At 38.1% G+C, this 20,093-nt stretch overlaps 1 protein-coding gene across 10 annotated transcripts in view; it reads right to left on the reverse strand.

Annotated features, from left to right (window-relative positions):
- cnot1 (CCR4-NOT transcription complex, subunit 1) overlaps positions 1 to 19,744 on the reverse strand; it is a 32,366-nt gene extending 12,622 nt beyond the window's left edge. For 3 of the 10 annotated variants that reach the window (XM_025002284.2, XM_025002285.2, XM_025002282.2), the window contains exons 1-19: positions 19,608 to 19,744; positions 17,431 to 17,726; positions 11,743 to 11,850; positions 11,370 to 11,468; positions 10,277 to 10,345; positions 9,725 to 9,779; positions 8,573 to 8,776; positions 8,245 to 8,413; positions 7,264 to 7,390; positions 6,670 to 6,780; positions 5,816 to 5,986; positions 4,920 to 5,047; positions 3,819 to 4,059; positions 3,615 to 3,734; positions 3,247 to 3,369; positions 2,987 to 3,138; positions 2,509 to 2,659; positions 1,063 to 1,273; positions 590 to 730 (exon numbers count right to left, since the gene is read on the reverse strand). In XM_025002284.2, coding sequence (XP_024858052.1) covers positions 590 to 730; positions 1,063 to 1,273; positions 2,509 to 2,659; positions 2,987 to 3,138; positions 3,247 to 3,369; positions 3,615 to 3,734; positions 3,819 to 4,059; positions 4,920 to 5,047; positions 5,816 to 5,986; positions 6,670 to 6,780; positions 7,264 to 7,390; positions 8,245 to 8,413; positions 8,573 to 8,776; positions 9,725 to 9,779; positions 10,277 to 10,345; positions 11,370 to 11,468; positions 11,743 to 11,850; positions 17,431 to 17,532 — 2,482 coding nt within the window. In that variant the 5' untranslated portion in view covers positions 17,533 to 17,726; positions 19,608 to 19,744. Of the gene's footprint in view, positions 1 to 589; positions 731 to 1,062; positions 1,274 to 2,508; positions 2,660 to 2,986; positions 3,139 to 3,246; positions 3,370 to 3,614; positions 3,735 to 3,818; positions 4,060 to 4,919; positions 5,048 to 5,815; positions 5,987 to 6,669; positions 6,781 to 7,263; positions 7,391 to 8,244; positions 8,414 to 8,572; positions 8,777 to 9,724; positions 9,780 to 10,276; positions 10,346 to 11,369; positions 11,469 to 11,742; positions 11,851 to 17,430; positions 17,727 to 19,607 lie in introns of those variants that run through there. The other 7 variants (XM_017439356.2, XM_017439351.3, XM_017439355.3 and 4 more) reach the window with 5 other exon arrangements.
- Positions 19,745 to 20,093: the final 349 nt, after the last annotated feature.

Raw genomic sequence — 20,093 nt, forward strand, 5'->3', positions numbered from 1 at the left:
ATGATTTAATACAGTGTTTCAGCTTTCCTTGTGAACTAATGCAGCAATTTTCACCACTGAAAACAGCATTTCTTTGTCTTTTTTGTCTCTCCACAGCTAGTACATTTAACATTACTGTGTAGGTGGCAATGTGACTAGAAGTGTGGGACTTTGTGCAATCTAATACGTTTGCCATGTCAACAAACCCAACACTCGCACACACCCCAGTCATGTCCCTGGATACATAAACCCATATAGGCAGAGGGTTTTAGCCACAATCTATAAAACCTTTCTCATACACTAGAAATAGAAAAAAAATGTTAAAGTGGGGGTGTCAGCATAAGCAGACAAGGAATGGGAAGACTGATCTGTATTTCCTCTTTGATTATAAAAGTTGTACAACAAACTGAACCAAAACAACTAAACCAGAGCATTGCCAGCTTTTTAAAAAGCTCATGGTAACAGATTTAAAAGCCAAATGCAACATTTTAAAGTAAATTAGTTAAATTTAGAAATAAAAGTGATATTTATACTGAGTGCGGAGGAAATACAGTGCAGAGCAGTGCATGGCAGGGCTCTCAGTCACACCACTACCACCACCACCACTTACGGGCCTTCATCTTACTCTGCTGAAAGGTGGGTGGGTTCAAGCCTGGTGTGCTTATCTTCCTGGTACCAAACGGATCGGCGCTTACTGTTGGCATTCCCAGACTAAAGCCACTGTTAGATCCGATAGCTGAGCCCAATGGACCTGAAATAAAGACAAAACCTTTTAAAATTTCTATTCACTAGAGATTAACCTGCTGAACTATGACCCATTGTGTTCCACACTTAAACTAAAAGTTCAGTTACATACAAGAAACAAATAGCAGTTTCATACTTGCATTTATTTTTGGTAAGTCTCCCTCTTACTGCTCTGTGTCTGATGTGATGTAAATATTACACCACTTTAGTGCAACTACTACAACTAAATCCTGTCATGTTTTACCCAGAACAGCTACAAATACACTGACAATTTTGTTTGACTTCCTGGCTAAATGTGAACATGTTTGTGCAAAAGAAAAAATTCAAATGTCATAGTACCAGAGTCCATACCAGGGAGCTGCGAGCTGATATTAATACCCCCGAATGGTGTGCTGGGGTTAGAGTTAGGCAGTGGAGGGAAGGCCTTTGCAGGGGACAGAGGGTTACTGAGAGCTGAACTCAGTGAAGTCTGGAAGCTCTGCATGCTCTGCGTGTGGGAGGTAGCTGTTCCACCCAGGCTCAAGGAGCTCATACCAGTCAGATGGTCCATCTGAAGAAAAGCACAGTCTAAAGTATTTAGCAGAACTGGGCAATGTTACTTTCACTAAATGTAAGGAAACTCCGAAAGTCCACCTGTGACATTCCAAATCCAAAGCACAGATTAAACATACTCATTGCAATGTACGAAATGAAAGTTTATCCTGAACTATATCAACTGGTTCAGTCTGAAAGAGTTTGCTTCAGTGCTTTACCACATATATAGATAAGCATTTCTGAAATGCAGGTCCACACTCAATGTAAACAAAGTAATCAGCTGAAACAGCTGAAAACTTGAGTCATGTGATTGATCTACATTAGGCTGGCCATAGTCTGTGCAGGTAAACAAATATGGTGGAATCAGACAAGCATAGAATCTAGAAAAAGCCGTTTACATGGAAATAGAGTAAATCTGTTGCTAAACGCCAAAGCAAAGAGAAAGAACAAATCAGACAATGGCAAGGAATAAATACTGGGATCACTCAGGGTGGTGGAACACCATAAAGGCAGGGCTTAAACACACGCTGCTTTTAGGAAACTTTTTCTGGACTGTTCATTTACTGTTTCAACCTAACCCATCTTTTTATCTGCAGGGTTTCCCCCAGAAAAGAGGCTGAGCCTGGTGGCAGGTGGCCGTTTGCCGGCCAACTGTGATTTAGTAACAAAAAGACATTAAAGTTGACAGGAAAGTTGAAAAGATGGTTATTCATTATGTGATATTATAAGATATTTGTGCCAAATATTTACACAACTAGTTTTACAAAAAGGCACTTTTGAAATACTTTTTCAAACAAAAGAAAATACAATTAAAATTTGAAAAATGAAAAAGTGCAAACAGGGCACCAACACGTCCAGCGCAATTGTGTCACTGTTGGCGCACGCACCCTCGTGCGGTGATCAACGCATCAAGTTGAAGTGGGTGGAAAAAAAACGGATAAAAATGACGTATTTTACAATAAACAAGCGGTGCTTAGCCAGGCAGCAGGGGAGGGAAAGCCTGGCTTAGCCCGCCAGGCTTATAGTACACTGGGGGAAACCCTGTATCTGCATAATTGACTCTGAGCGTAAATAAGTTCCAACAGATCAAAACTGTCAGACTTCTACAGATACCATTCTTGACCTGTATTCAATCACTTCAGCTTTTTCCACAAATGCACTTGGTAGTCTTCATGACTTTGAAGTGAGTACCTTTAACTTTGTTGACACCACTCTCAAAGAAATCAAGTTTTAACTGTCAAGGCATCATACCTGTACAGGTGAGATTGCGTCCAAGCTGCTAGTACTTGGGGCCCGTCCTTTGGGCATTACTCCTGGTGGTGGCTGCCGAGCTTTATTCATGACATTATTACAGTTGGCAGCCATGGTTAGGATTGTCTCTGACAAATCCTGGGACACACTCCTGAAAATGAATAAATAAAAATTCTAACTGACCTATTTCTAACAACAACAATTAGTCCTGTATGCAAGTTGTTTTTTTTACTTTAATAAAAATACGTATTTGAAGTTCTGAGATTTTTTTTAAAAATAAAGTTTTACTCAGCTTTAAAATTTATGTTTAAAAAATGTTTGTGATCGATCTCTTTACAAATACAACTATAAAGGAGGAGTTTTTGCACAGCACTTTTTTGTTGTTTTGTATCATCAGCTGTTGGGATTTATTGCGAAATGAACATCAATCAGAACGATAACTATAAATTATTTGAAAGTGAGCATTTTATTTTCTCACCCAGCACAAGATTTCAAACAGGTAAGCATGGTGGTTAACGTCTCTGGGGGCAACTGGGCACTTTTGGGCTGGTCCTTGTCAGGGGCCAGACCCCCCATAATAGACGGGCAGCGCCTCTTCAGGAATGTCACACAAGCCTGGATAAAAGGCTCCTAAAACAAAGACAGAAAAGAAAACTTCATCATCTTAGGACAATGTGAATAAATCATATCCGTCATCGAGAAGACATCTGGTGATAACCGAGTAATTCAGAGACTTACTCCATGCTCTCTGATTTTGTCTGTCAGCCATTTATCAAGTTTGAGGTATTCACGGCGAGAGGCAAGTGCAGCGAGGTCAATAACAAAGGCAAATGGAGTACCATTCAGCAGCATAGAGAGAGACTGGCAAAAAATAACACACATTCACTCATTGGTCACCAGAAAAGCACATTGAACAATTTCAGTAAATTGCATTGGTTAGATTAGTCAATCAAATTAACTATTTTTAGTACTTGTGTGGGTCATTTTAGGGTTAACTAGTGCTACAAACAGTTATTTGGGCTTCATTTATTACTGTTAAAGTTGTTTTTTTTAAACTATTCTAGATTTTTGAAAAGACATACAGTTTGCACAGAAATAAAACAAACCTTCAAGTCCTGGGCCACATCCAGGATGCGAGACAGCTTAGCCTGATCATACTGCTCTCCTCTCATGTACCACTCTGCCATAGAATGCATAATTAGCTGACGAATAGAAGGAGACTGCCCCTGTTGAGTGGATGAAGGAAAATTTATAAGTTTTAGTAAGAACAGGTGTTTTGTGATTAAAAAAATCCAAACAAGACAACGTACCTGTCCGTGCCATGCATAGTGCAGAATAATGGCAGAGTTGGGGTGGTTGCCCAGAAAAATAGGCATTAGGGTAGAGATGAGCTCATGGCGCAGTGTGTGCCAGGAGGTGGAGATCTGCAGGAGTGCCAGCACCAACATGTCTGGGCAGTGCTTGATTGGGAAGCTGAAAAGCTGCTTCACCTGCTCGTACTGGCCAACTTCAGAGAGTCTAAGAAGGCTTTCCACAAGATCGAGACTTTTCCTGTGAACAGTTACAACAAATACAAACATTTGCATTTATGCCTCCCAACCTCGAGAGTCTAAGGCTTTTCACCGGGTTGTAACAATGAGCGGTTTATTAAAAAACAAACAAACAAACGATGAGTGTGTGGTGGTGGTGGTGAGCATGTACAAGCAAAGAACAAAAAACTGTGTGTGTGTGTGTGGGGGGGGGGGTTCTTTATTGAAAGACTGTGCGGTATTGGCAAACAGAGATGACACTACCCACAGACATGGTCATGCATTGCAGTTATAAAATTATCTTTGAGGTTTATTGTGACTGAAGCAATCTATTAATAGTTCTGTATATGACGTAACAAAAGTACTAGAAGTAGACGGGAAGTGGCAAGACCAAATGCATACACTGGATAAAACAAGCATGGCAGATAATTTAGTTGGCTCCTATTGTGTTGTCACGTTGTCTTCTGCACATGTGGGTCACTTCAGGGCCGTGGACTGCTCACACTGGAGTTTGATGGTCATTGAAATTATAATGTGAATAACGCAAAAAAAAAAAAGGGAACTCAGCAAAACATGGACGGGGTTTCCCCCAGAAAAGAGGCTAAGCCTGGTGGTGGGTGGCCGTTTGCTGGCCGACTGTGATTTAGCAAAAAAGGGGGGTGGGTAGCGAAAGCCACTGGGGGAAACCCTGATGGAACTTTAGATTCTCCACCAAGTCAAGACTTTCAGTGTGAAATGTCAAAGAAACTTAGATCTGAACTTCAGCGAGATTTCTTTAGACATTTTAAGCCACATTATTTCTTTAGGACTACATTAACCATCTGATACATGAAGTAGATTGAAACTTACATTCATTCTGCAGTTAAGCTGCAGCCTCCTTACCATGTGGCAATCTCTCTGTTGTCATCCTCCGGTGGGGCTTTAAGGATGTCGATGGCCACGGTGTGACAAGGATAGTCAGCAAAGCAGAACACATCTGGGTTCATCAGGGAATGCTGAATGAACGAAAACTGAAAAACACCATTTGAAATGATTAAAGGCTTAACATTTCTTAAAAGACTGCATATTACCCACCACCTTTCAAGTCAGAGTTGGACACTAAGATCAACTTACACTGAGAGATGATAGAGATGTAATCATTTTGATCAGATCTTGTAAATAATTTAATGTGCAACCTTAGGCGGTTTTGTGAGATGTCACAATATCCCCATAAATTGGACTAGCTGTGTGACTACAAAAGTTTAATCAGCGGTAGATGTATGATTACTATTTATAAAGTTTAATTAAAAGGTAGGCAAAAAAAAAGATATTTTGCAAACCGAGATGATTCCAATAGAATTTTTTTTAAAAAACATATCTTGCACAGTCAGTCAGTGATGAAAGTTTAAGTTGGCGATGACTCTCGGTCTCTACCACATCTGTCAAACTGTTATAACCATTTTTGTGGGTGGCCTCCTAAGGTTGATAAGTTGTGGTAGCCATCTTAAATTAGGTTGACCCCAACTGTAATTACTTGTAGACGTACATCAAGTTATTATTTTCTGAACATTTCATTAAAATCCACTGATCCAGTGATTCACAAGATATTTTGCTAACAACCAAAAATAACATGCACTTACACATACACAAAAACATTATCGCTCCGTCTTATGGGGATAAAAATACGAGACTGAACCTCGGAGACCTTTTCCACTGTGTTTCTACAAAGATATTATAATTCAATTATATTTTTTACTAGTACTAATCCTTTTACAATGTGGCAGACATGGTTGATTTACCTGTCCCTCAGCATGTTTCCATGGTCGATAGATGAGGTCGACGGGGAACACCTCCAGGCCCAGCCCTCTCTGGATACTGTACACCACTATATGCAGGCCTTTACTGTCCCGGATTATAAAGCCTGGGTGGTCCAGTTCATACGTCACCTCTTTGAAGTTCAAGTTGGGATTCTAAGATATTGTCAGTAAAAGCAGACAGAAAAACCCCTGAAGTTTTAGATAATCTTGTATGGTAACTGCTTCTTCCTGTAATCTGTGAAGTTTAGAAACTAATAAGAAAGGGAACAAAGGATCAAACAAAAATATTTAATTTACATACAAAACAATTTGTTTTCTTAGATTCAAAACTCATTTACAGTTTCGAAAATAATACACTAAATTATTGTGGATTATATATATATATATATATATATATATATATATATATATATATATATATATATATATATATATATATTTTTGTATCTATGCAGCAAATGTGTAAAACGAAATGCTGTGGAAGCCTTAGTTTATAGCAGACTATAAAAGATTGTAAAATCAAGTGAAAGGTATTGACACTTCACTGTATGCTCTACCTAACCTCACACACATTAATAAGAACAAGTGTGTTTAGCTTAGGGTTAGGGTTAGTCATAAAGTCATACCAATTAATAAAATATCTCTATCATTAAAATGTAGAGGGGTGGCACTCACGCTTCAAAAAATGTTTAAATGGCATTTTTTATTCCATTTTAACACAAAAAATTACAATCAATTTGAGCAATTTTATTTAACTCACCCAAAGCTTTGTTCCTGGTGTAATAGTTAATGAGCAAACATAAAAGTTAATCTTGAGAAACCAAGAATTCACCTACCACTTCTTTGACAACGTCAATAAGAACCTCAACATTCCAGGTATGGGCCTGCGAACCATCGTTCTTGTCCTTGCCATCACTCCAGATACCACTTCCTGGAGCAGAAATGGACTGCCAAACAAAACCCAAATACATAAAAGATATTATACACCGATGAGCTGAGTCCATAAATCAGTGGGCAGCATAACTGCATACAACATTTGAAGTGTTTAAATTGCTTCCCTACTTTGTTCTTACATCATGTAACATGAAGGCAACACATTATTGTGCTGAACTCTTTAGCCAGTCCTCATTTCTTTATATTGTGTTTCTAAACAGCCAAACTGTCTGGAGACTTTTGAGGTTTTAGAACACATCACTGCTTTGGTGCCTTTAAGTGATTAAAAAAATCATTTCCTTAAAACTGATAAAAAAACAGTGATTACAGTGATATAAGCCTGGAGAACTACTGAGTATCTAAACCCAGTTTTACCTGGATCTCTTGATTTTTGGTCAAACGGACATGTTATACAATTATTTTAACCAAATTCAAAAAACTAAGGTAGCTAAAGGTTTTTGTATAGATTGTGGCTACTCCATCAGATGAAGTCTTACCTGAAGTGGGATGCCATCAGACAGACCAGAGTGGGTACGAGCCATCATTCCCAGGACCCTGGCTACCTGACTGGCTGTCACCTCTCTCACCCCATACTGGAGGATTATGTTTCTGCATTCATCCAGACTGCAGAAACGAACAAAACCACCCATCCTTTACTGTGATCTATCAGCGTTTAGGTTAGTACAAATACAACTTTAACAGGAAATTTGTTAGGACAGAGAGAACAGTTTAGTTTTTTTATCTAACAGAGATGGAGGAGGATGACTCGCAGTGGCGACCCCTGAAAAGGGAACAGCTGAAGAAAAAGATTTGTTTCTAACAACTTTTATTCAGGTGAGATTAGTTATAAAACATTTCTTGCTAGCAAACATTCTTTAAAGTTTTGTTTTCATTTTAAATTGATTAATCCTTAGCTTTTAACAGAAACTTCACTTGAGCGTCTTGTTCACAAGCTTTAGTAGTCACAAATAGTTTGAAGATGGTTTTCACAAGCCTTTAAAAAGACCTGTTTATAGCAATTCTTTTGTGCTTTTGTTACAAAATTTGGATCACAACAGGATACACATCACAGCTAGAACAGCTAGTTTACTGGCCTCAAAAAAGGATATTCAATAATAATTGCAATTTCCCCCCGTGGATCATTAAAGTATTCTGATTCTGACATTCAAGCTGCGAACACAGTTTCAGTAACATTTAGGGTAACTGATTGTTTAAAGGACAAAAAATAAAAGGTATTAGCTAAACAGACCAAAATCAAGCATTTTGTTCACATGGTTACAATATACAACTCTGTTTATTTGGGATTAGCCAAGAATTGGGATTCTTCACCCATTTTCTGAGAACGGGTGGAGGTTAAACCATTCATTCACACCTTGGTATCATGCAAAAAAACTAAAAGCACCACCTGGCTCCTTACCGGAGACAGCATTTTAAAACTAAAATTAAGTTTCCTGTCAGTTCACGGTTAGGGAACTCACCTAGCACAGAAGCCATAGCCAACTTCTTGAATGAAGTCAGCAAGAGAACTCTCCATGATGGTCTTAGCTAACTCCCCCGAGTCTGGTAGGATCCTGTCCATGAGAATGTCCCGTTTTTCAGGGTACAGCAGTGGTGCGAGCACCACAGGGCAGCGCTCCTGGGGGAAATCTGAAACCCAGCACACATACACACAAATGTTGTCCAGCTAAGTTGCCTACCCAGAACAAAATTTCTTTTTTCTCCTTCCATTTACTATTACAAGGCCATGTCAGTTTGAGACACTGATGATTGGTCACCCAGACTGCTGCACAGTTTTAGCTTTTTTACCTCGGCAAAGTGTCTTGAGGAAGGCGTCAATCTGGTCCTGCCCTACCCCACTGGCTCCCTTCTGTCCAAACAGTAGATGGGAGAGCAGCAGGTGCAACACCTCTATTGCAATGTCCTGGAAGCCGCCCTCTTGGGTTCCACCAAGATCTGCGTCAACGTATGAACGCAGGAGGTCTGGAAGCTTCTGCTTGATGAACTGTGCAGCTGAGATACATGCAAAACAAACAAACAAAAACAAACACTTTTGCATAATTCAGGATTAAACTCCATGTTTCATAAAGAAATCTGACAGATTCATTAGAAAACTAAAAACTGAAATTACACATTACAGGGTTTCCCCCAGAAAAGGGGCTAAGCCCGGTGGTAGATGGCCGTTCACTGGCCGATCGCCGGCTGACCATGATTAAGTAAAAAAAAAAAAAAAAAAGGGATTAAAGTTGACAGGAAAGTTGAAAATATGGCTATTTATTATGTGATATTGTAAGATATGTGTCAAATATTTACACAACTAGTTTTACAAAAAGACACTTTTGATATACTTTTCTAAACAAACAAAAAACAACAATTAAAAATAAATGAATAATAATTAATAATTGATTGCACCTAATTTGAATCCTTAATTTAGTCACATTTACAAATAAATTTAATTATCATAAATCAAAAAGTGCAAACAAGGCACCAACACAAGTCACATGTTAAGGCCAATGAATAACAACAGAGAACTCTGAAAAACAGACAGATGCTGTACTGTGCTTTTTGTGGCACAGGCTGCATGTTGAATCACTACATAAAACAGTACACTACGTAACCAGTGGAAATACAGTAAAAAGAGAGCAGATGGTTGAATGGAGCGCGGCGCGCGCGGTCCGCCCCAAGTTACAAAAGGTGCACGACGTGACACCGCGCAGGACCTTCATGCAGGGGCGGGGACAGTGCGATTGTGTCACTGTTGGCGCGTGCACCCTCGCACAGTGAGGTAGATAAAGGTAAAAAAAAACGTGTATAAAAAATGCCGTATTTATAATAAACAAGCGGAGCTTAGTCTGGCGGCAGGATCACCAAAGCCTGCGACCCACCAGGCTAATAATACGCTGGGGGAAACCCTACATTAAAAGCAAGTTTTCCAAAGCTAGAATCTACTAAAACACCTACCAAAACCACGAAGATCTGTGTTGCTGGAGTTAAGTAAAGCAAGGCCAAATATCACCTGGAAAAGAAATGAGAAGAGTTAATAAATTAAGATAAAAATGTTTACTCAAAAAATCTTTGGGTCAAATGCAATTTATTATCAGCAAACCTGCAGTATATACTTAGTTATTTCTCACTTTGGTCCATAAAGAAGGCCTAGCAATCATCATTTATGATGACATGGGACAGAGCTGTATCCATTTTAGTCAAACCTCAAAAATAAAATGACACATGACCTCACACAAAAATGCTAATTCTTTCGGCGCTCAGAGTATGTGTTGTGAATGACTCTCAGGTACTACCACATCAAACTTCAGCTCCATACCTGAAAATGGACTCAGAGCCAATTTTGTTTGCTACGGTCAATTAGCTGTGGCAGCCATCTTGAATTGGGCTGGCTGCAAAAGTGAATCAGTTATAGATGTACATCCACAGATTACTCTGACTTTCACACACACACAGACATCATCACGCATCCTTCAGCAGCAGTGATAATGCAGTGCAGAGTTGGCTTACCTCTTGGACCTTGCTGAGTTTAAGGACTTTACTCAGTTGAGTGAAAAGGTGAGCAGATGGCTTCAAACTCTGAAAGAAACATTAGCAAAATATTCTGTCAAGATCAGACCTTATTTTTTATTCACATAATATGCAGCATTCTTCTGCAATTTGTCATGGGTGGTGGGCTGTCAGTATGTAAAGTATTTAAATGTTAGATTTAACTAAATGAAATCAATGGCCCCATAATTTCTTTAAGATTAGGAAAACTATTTTTTATGTCCCTACTTTAATAAAAAACTGAATCAAGAGTTACAACTAATTTTCTTGTACTTTAAAATTTTTCCTCTCTCATGTTTATTGGAAACTTAAATCTTTTCTTTTTATTTTAAAGTGCTTTATAAATTAAGCTGGATTGGACTGAGTTGTCAAAGCAAAATAAAGTGTGGTTATTTAATAACTCAAAGCTTCAGTTAAGTACTATGAGCTCAATCAAATGTTAGACAGTCTACAGCAGGGATCACCAAATGGCGTCCCGGGACACTTATGGCAGGCGTGGGGTGGCGGTGGATGTGATGATGGGGGTGAAGGTTGGGACAGTGAGGTGGCACCTGCCCACAATTTACTGAAGAATGAAATGTGAAAAAAAAAAAAAAAATCTACGGTATTTAAAATATTTGTTTGCATTTCAAATTTTAATTCAACCACAAACCTGAAAAATTACAACCAGCTAGTCCTTTAATTTTTCAATTCATGTGATGAATAAACCGAGTCCTGCTGAGACTATCAGTCTGACAGCTTATTTATAAATCAGATGCAAAACCTGGACTGTTAAGACCTCTGAATGAAAATAAAATTCAGATAAAGGTTATTCTAATAATATGTTATTCCATTTGAGGTGCTTGAATTTCTTGCAATAATGATGTCAAATAAATTTCAACATTTTATTGATTTCTTTCAAATTCTTATTTGTAATTCTTTTTAACATCTGATTTTTCATATCTATTTTTTCCTCCTCATTTAACATCCAGACAGAACAGCCCAAGAACCAAAACAATACATTAGACCATGGCCCACCAGGGGAACCAAGCTGCTGCGATGGCTGAGAGCTTACCTTCTGGTAGTGCAGGGGGCTGTCAATGGCGTAACACAGAGTAGAGATAAAGTTTGGCTTTGATATCAGCGACACACACTCTTGGATCAGAAACTGTGTCTAAAGCAAGTTAAAAAAATAGATCAAACAAGTCAAAAATTAATAAAAATGCAAGTAGAACTGAATCTACAGCTGCTTAATTATGATTTAAAGCGGTACGTGTTTTCAAAAGGACAGATTTCTAAGCAGTTTCTGATTTAAGATTTCTTTCATACAGAGGAAAAAACATTTATTTGGCTTTAAAGAAACAAGTGAAGTACAACAATGAAAATTTGACAAACATACATTTCTAGCCCTTCTAATTAACCCTGATTACACAAAAATACAAAATTACCTGGTGAAAGTCTTTGCCACTGCTTTTACCATCGCCACTAAAATCCACATGGGAAAAGAGACAGCGAAGAAGATGCCTGTCTGCCTCAGGACCGTGACGATTTACAATCTGGAGATGAACAAAATGTGGACAAGAAGATATTTTCAATAATCCACAAAGAAACCTGTACACAACCTCTTCATTTAGAATACAGTTACCTCATTAAAACTGTTTTCTGAAGCCAGTTTATAAAGACCACCTTCTACAGTAAAACATTAAAAACACAGATGCTTCTCATTTACTTCTCATTTACATACATCAAAACAACTGCAAGAATTGGGAAGTTTTAATGTATTTTTATGTGAAATAATCAGTCCTTCAGTAACTACCTCCTTAGAGACAAAAACAATTTAATTATTTTTTTAAACTTGTAACTTGTATAGTAGGCCAAATTCACAAAGGGTCTATAATAATAAATAGACTTTCTGGTAGTCTAGATATTCTGCTGGATCATTTTATGAGTATTATTACATATAATAGTTTACAATAAAGCCTATTTAGACTTTGCTGGACAGAAAATAAAGATTGCAACACCTTTATGTACTATACCACAAGAGTATAAAACTGAAAAATAAAAATAAATAAAATAAGTTACATATGAGTTTATAAAATGTATAATTAGAATTACAAAATGATTAATCATGTTAATACTTAAGCTCAGATCAAATCAATTTTATATTAAATAGTGAGGTTGTTAAAGTTATTCAGATAAACTGATTGTTATAAATAACATGGTGTTTAATAGTTTGGAATAAAACTTCATGGCAAAATGACATGTTTGAAAAAAAAAATACCTTAAGTCTATTTTTATTTTAGTAAGACAAATGTCTCATTTGTTCACATGGGGTGGGGGAGACTTAAAACCTGTACTGCAGCCAACATTTTGGGAGATCTCATCTACAGTGGCCTCAACTTCTGGCTTCTAGTTCTTTCTCCAGTTATAGTAGATCTCAGTGTAAGCCCTGACAAATGGGAGTCTGATTGATCAATATGGAAAAGAGCTGGATTTGCTCCTCACCTCAGCTGTTTTTCCACTGAGCGCTTGGCTGGCAGGAGGTGTGCCAAGCTGCTTGTTTCTATTAGCATTCTCAAAGGGAGCCACTGAAGACCATGGCCTCAGATTTGGAGGTGCCGATCTTTATCCCAGCTGCTTTACACTTCCCGACTGCAAACCGCTAGAGTGAGATCTTGAGATCACGGCACAATGAAGCTAACAGGACCACATCATCTAAAAACAGCAGAGACGATGTCCTGAGCCCACTGAAGAGGATCCCTCCCGCCCATGGCCACACCGAGAAATTCTATCCATAAAAGTTCTGAACAAAATAAGTCAAAAAGGCAGTACTGGCAGAGTCCAACTCTCACCCTGAAGAGGTCCGACTTATTCTGCAAAATTCACTTTTTGCATGTTTTTGTTCCTCTATTTGGGTATCTACTGCTTCTAGAAACAGTCCAAGCACAAAAACCCCCACCCAGCTGTTTTTTGACAATTAGTAAATGATTTCTGGTGTCTGCAAAATTACCTTTTTCAAAAACCTGAGGATTGTTGCATCGCAATACCCATTACCTAGCAACCCGAAGCCAAGCCCAGCCCCTGACCTAGCAACCCAGGTGGAGCTCCGCCCACTTCATTACAAGAAGACTGTCACATTAGTTCTGCTTGTTTTACAGCTGAACAATGTCTGCTGGAAAAGGAAAATGTTCTGTTGTCGGCTGCAGTAGAGGGTTTACCCCAGTGATCCTGCCGCCAGGCTAAGCTCCGCTTGTTTGTTATAAGTACGTCATTTTTATACAAGTTTTTTTTGCCACGCGCACCTCCAAAACCGCTACCTTTATCTACCTCACCGTGCACCAACAGTGGCGCAATCGCGGTGTCCCCGCCACTGCGTGAAGGTCCTGCGTATTGTCGCGTTGTGCGCCTTTTGCAACTTGGCGGACCGCGCACCACGCCGTGCTCCGTTTAAAATGGACAATTTTGGTGCTTTAGCGGAGCTGGTTCGCCTGTATCAGTATTTCTATGATCCCTCTATGAGAGATCACAAACATAATCAAACGGCTCAAAACTAATGGAAGGAGATTACTGCTGCAGCCGATAAAAAGGAGTGTTTATAGACCACAGAGGGAAGGAATATTAGTTCTATGATGGGCCAATCACAACTAAAGCAAATAAGTAAATAAATCAATAAAAGTCAAACTGAATGCTTTAAGTTTAAACATCCTCTCTGTATCACAGCCAGAATTGACAACCATCTGCTCTCTTTTTTACCATATTTCCACAGGTTAAGTAGCATACTGCCCCGTCTTTTCGGAAAAAAATGCACCAACGTAAGTGCCAAGTATAAACGCCTCAGACGTGCGCTCAGGTCCGCGCGCTGTTCATAGAGCCCTGAGCAGCTTTAATGAGCCCTGAGGCCGAGACACCTTCAGCTACCTGGAGTGATCCAACATGCAGCCTGTGCCACAAAACGCACAGTGCAGTACAGCATCTGTCTGTTTTTCAGAGTTCTCTGTTGTTATTCATTGGCCTTGACATGAGATGTGTGTTGGTGCCTTGTTTGCACTTTTTCATTTATGATAATTTAATTTATTTGTAAATGTGACTTAAATTAGGATTCAAATTAGGTGCAAACAATTTGTATTTATTTTAAATTGTATTTTTGTTTTTTCTGTCAACTTTAATCTTTTTTCAATGACGGTCGGCCAGCGATTAACCGGCAAACAGCTACTAACTAAACTAACATTAGAACCATGTTAATAAAAGATAAGAAAAGTTGGAGAAAAAAAAAAAAGATCTTTACCAAGAGGCAGGTCCAGACAATATTGGGGTTTGGACCTGCTGATTGCCAGTGTCCCAACCCGCTACCAGTTAAGGTTCAGACCACTGATTGCCGGTGTCCGACTTGACAAATGTCGGTTCTGAACCGCTACGTGCCCCTGTCCCAAAGTCAGAATCCTCAGAGTTTGAATTAATAACGATATAAATGTGCGTCAGATCCGCAGTGTTTAATCCTTCACTAACTTTTTATGTTTTGAGGCGGGACACAGACTTGGGAGGGCGTGGCCAACAGCAGCTAATTTGCATAAAAGTGACGTAGCCCTAAAACAGCTCATTCTGAAATGAGCTCAAAACAGGCAGAACTGATCAGGTGAAATCTGAATATCTGAGAATGATTTTTGTGTATTAAATGTAATGGACATGTTTTGTAGAACCAGAGTCCTGCATCATTTGTATTGGGACTGGATGGACTTCCCTCAGTCCCATATTTACGGAGCACCCCCACAAATGCCTTCTCCAAGTTCACTAAACAGGATGGGAAAACTCCCACAACACTCCAGGGACCCTGGCAAAATGCTTTGGTTTCACCTTTAAATAGCGCTGCAGTGATTAGTTAACATAATCAATGTCCACTACAAAAAGACAGATTTCTAGTGTTGATGGGTCATATACAGAGCTTTTAATAGACGTCTTTGGTCGTAAAGAACTATGTAAATGTTTTTTTTTTACTGCAATGCACTACAGGAACACCTGGGGGTAGTATTATGTTTGCCAAAGCTGCACACAGTCACACTAACAAAGAAGATTGTGGAGGGAGGATAAAAAAAAACTTTCAAGTGTGACTGCGAAAAAAAGGTTGAGTGCAGAATTTTGAAAGCAGGACTTTCATGTTTTTCTTTTGCAAAGTGGACTAATCTGAAATGAAGAACTGTCATTTATAATGAAACTGTCCAAACTCTGCTTCATTTGGTCATTCAGAACTATGTACCTGTCAGAGTCAGCAGTGTTTCCTCTGTATTAAACTGTATTTACTTCATGTCATGGAGGACAGACAGGTGTCTGCTGTAGTGTTACACACCTACATTTGTGGGTGATAGTATCCTTGTAAGGACAATTGATAACATGTACATCTTTTCACTTTGCTTTTCACTGTACTATGAAAACCGAAGGCCCCGTCTTTAAGCATGAAGCATGTGTACACCTGGTTCAGTTTGCACCACATGGAATTGAGCTCCAGCCAGTTTGTCCTGATCTCACACAGAAACAAAAAGGAAGGACTTTGAGACTTTCTGCTTCTTTTAACTTTTCTTTATGACCATAACACCTCTTGGTATTACCTGAAATAAGAACACAAATGCTGTCTTATCTGTATGAGGTTAGTCAGCTCATGTTGTGTTTGATAAAATTAAGTTTTATTTAACAGCAGGTCAACCTCGTAGTGCTTTTAAAGTGGTTGTGATTAAAATGCAGTTTCAATGGGCTGCTTTTTAGTCACCATTTCAGAATTTTGCTGTGTGAGCAAAAAATAAAATGTGAATGAGACCATCTTTACTGACTAATTGGCCATATTAAATCACAGTATTTATAAACACAGAATGGGAAAGAAGCTAATCGATGGAAACAGGCTAATGGTGTGAGGGAAGATGATTTATCATAGTTAAACATGATCCTCAAAGCAGATATCCACATTTCAGTTCTTCTTAGTCAAAATGATCATTTCAGATATTCAAAATGTTGTTTGTTCTATTCACAATCAGTATTTCAGATATCTCAAATATTCAGAATTATTCTACAAATCTCCAATGATTTTTTGGAATATCCCTAAAACAATTTTATCAAGTAAATTTGATATAAGAAGTATTCAGTATTTATATTACAGCTAGTTGAAATATATTTCATACATCAGTATTTTGAATAATGACCAGCAACAACATAATCACAAATATTTATAAAGATTTTTGAGAAGTCCATTATGGGATGTAATTTTAACATAAAAAAGTTGATATGAGACCAAGACTACTAACAACTACAAATCTGAAATGCTTCTTTTCACGATACAGAACTATTTTATCTGTATTACAAATTCATTCAAGCCAATATAAACTTCAATCACTATTTCAACATTTGAATTTTTATTTTAGATATTCAAAACTTAACTTTTCTTGATGCAATGTCAGATTTGGAAATCTTGAAAAGTATTTTTTTCTGGTAACAATATTATGAAAATGTCTAATTGAATTCTAACTTCTTCAATATGTCAGTTGGACTAGAACAAAAGGTATATATAAAAAAGCCATTAGAGTAGAAGAGTGGTTTGATTACATGTAATAAGTACAGCCTGCCAAAAGCAAAGAGCAGATTTTACTACAATAGTATTATTATTATTATGCCAACTGACATTTATCTACCAAAATGGAACAACTTTGTTTTTTTGTTTTTTTTTTAGAAAACCTGATCTTTTGAAAATTAGATAAATGAAATTGAACTAGTATATTCTGGATGTTTGAAATGACTTCAGATGTTTTAGGTAGTGAACTATGAACTGGAAGTAATTCAGTTTTAATCTGTGTGAGATGAACTTTGAATGATTTCAAGTGAAGGATGTACTGGCACAATACTACAAGTCCATTACATAAATACACAAATAGACACACAAACGCCATGAATCCTGAAGTGTTTGTGTTGATGTGTTCACCTAACCAACACCCACAACCAACCCCCCTAACCAATACTTACACTGAGGGAGGGCTAATCTAAATGCAGAGTAAAAACAAAAATTTGCCAATTTGACACTTTACGTAGAGCATGTCCTGTTCCTGATGACAGAGATTTCTTTCAAAAGAAAAAATGTACTTGATGTTGCTGCTACTTACATGCTGTATTTCTTGTTGGCTGGCTCGGTAGTTTTTCTTTGTTAAATTGTCCACGAGATAGCTGATTTGAGACAAAGCCAGCGAGAGCGAGTCAAGATTCATTGCTGGTTGGGGCGGAAGCAGGCGGCCGAGCACGGCGCAAAATCACCATTATTCCCCTTTAGTCACTTCAGTGATAAGTTACTTCTGCCCCCCCCCCAAAAAGGTGTCACAATTATTGGCTTCCAAATGTGTGCTCCGATCTCTGGTTCCCAGCACTAGTAGATAGTCCTTCAGAATAAAATCAAGTGTAGCATCTGTAATAAAAGGACAGTAAATACAATTATTTTACACACATGCAAATCCTTTTTCAAAGAAAATATTTGTTAATGGTTCGACTAAACTGTATGCAAGCCAATATTTACTAATATTTAATAATACTGTATATATACAGACAACAGACTTGGAACAAGCTCTGAGGTCTGTTCCCACTGCAAACACTAAAGTGCATTAAAACTTTTTGCCGCCTATTACTCAGTCATAAATATGACAGTAATTCTTAAGACTATGTTCATATGAGGTAAAGTCACAAATTTGGTCAATGGGTTTTTGTTTTTTTTTTACTATTTAAGGATGCATAATTAAGGTAGATCTTAACAGCACCATTAATCTGCCACACAGAGTATATTATTGATCATCACAAACAAAGCGGGCAGTATTAATATCTCCTTATATTGAGTTCAACTGAAAAACAAACAAAATAACGTTAAGTTAAATTATCGGTTAGCAAAGCAATCGTTAAAGTTAACAAGTTAGCTAACCCTATCTGCCTCGCACTAGCAACTAATATTGAGAAAAGTGTGTTCAAATGCAATCCTAAAACTAATGACATGTGACCAAAGTAAGACATTAAATCAGCCTTCAGGATACCGAGCCATGCTGTTAACTTAGAGAATAGATTTAGCGAGTTTTCAGACCCATCTAGCGAAAAATCTGGCAACTTTTTCTAATGATTTTGGAGATACTGACGTGAAATCAAGCATCTTTCTTTCCAACGAGCAGGACTCAGGAGTCTCAGTCAGCGCATGTTAAACAGCCACTCAATTCATGGTGGAAAGTAAATGAAAATGTTCTGTCTAAAATAAATTACTGTCATAAAATAACCTGGAGTGTCTCTTTTGCTGACCACAAGCCAGGACAAAGGAAGGTTGGAATTGTGACATTAAATAAATCAAGAATTGTTATTTGTAGTTCTAATCATATTTAAGCAGTTTTTCACTAAGTTTTAGTCCCTCTCAGCATCATTCTGTACTGGTCATCTATGCAAAGTAGGCAATTACGTCATATATCAACTTCTTGCTACTTTTAGGACAGCCAGTAGCTACTTTCCTTCCTGAGGAGTGTTTTTAGTGGCAGCAGTGACCCGGAGAAGTTACTCTCCTGTGGCCAGGCAGCGAGGACAGGATCTACCCTGAGTAACACCATGACGCTGAGAAACCAAGCTAACAAGTTAAAGCACACCTTTATTATCTCATAAAATGCACTACAATAAGTCTTACTAAACCACGGGAAGCCTGTAATTTAGATTTGTATCTGACTGTCCAGCACAACCTAGCAATGCTCAGTTTATGTAAAATACTTTAAACTTAATGCTACGTGCTAATGCTAACAAATTAGCATTAAGGTTAGCAGCGCGAGCCAGCTTCAAGCAGGTGAGCACGAGACCGAAACCCCTCGATCAAATCTGAACGTTTCACATTTTAACGACTTACCTCACAAAACTACCAGCTTCAAATGTTTCTGTTAGCTTCTGTTTAAGTAGGGTTGAATACTGCGTGAAAATGATTTTACAATCAGGCTTGCTAACGACGGCGTTAACGTTGTTAGCTCGCTTCCACGGGCTCCGACTAGTCTATGGATTAGCTAACATAGTTACAGACGCTGATAATGTTAAAACAAACCGTAAACCTTCACCTAAACATACTAAGTGCGGTACTTAGCTTGTAGTTAGTCAACGTTTTTTTGTAATCGTCTACATTACACAAAAACTACTATTACTGGAAATAACTGCTACTTTTCAGACGAATAGTGATAGCTGTTTCTCAGCAATTAGACTCCTCCTTAGTTAGCGCCAGCGGCTACCCTCCGTGTTAAAATCTAAAAAAATGTGTTTAATATAGAAATATTCGTAATCTCACCATGTCCCCAGTAAAATATTTCAGATCCTCATCTCTTCTAGTCCCACAAAACTAACTTAATGAAATGGAAGAGTTGGAGCGCCTCCACATCAGTTTGAGTTTCAAAATAAAATGGCGTCTGTCCCTGCCGCGGCGCGCTCACGCTACCAGGCGAGAACGCGAGATTATCCGCGCGACACATCACATGCGCGCGGATAGACGAAAGTTAAACTGTTTAGTTTTACAGAAAGTTAATCGCCCTATGCCCTATGAATAGCCGCAAATAGCAGCAAAGAAACATACCAAAATACACAAGGAAAGTTGGTGTTAAATTAATAAATATAAATTTCATGCAATAAAAATAATGATACAAATGTACAAAAGAAGTGTTTATGAACATGAAAAAACACAAAATACATATAAATGTATAAAATACTGTGCGTATAAAGATTGCATATAAATGGCTCCACATGAAATGCAAAAACAAATAAGTTCCAGTGAGTGGAA

Source organism: Kryptolebias marmoratus, linkage group LG11 (genome assembly GCF_001649575.2).
Source record: "Kryptolebias marmoratus isolate JLee-2015 linkage group LG11, ASM164957v2, whole genome shotgun sequence".
Taxonomy (NCBI): Eukaryota; Metazoa; Chordata; class Actinopteri; order Cyprinodontiformes; family Rivulidae; genus Kryptolebias; species Kryptolebias marmoratus.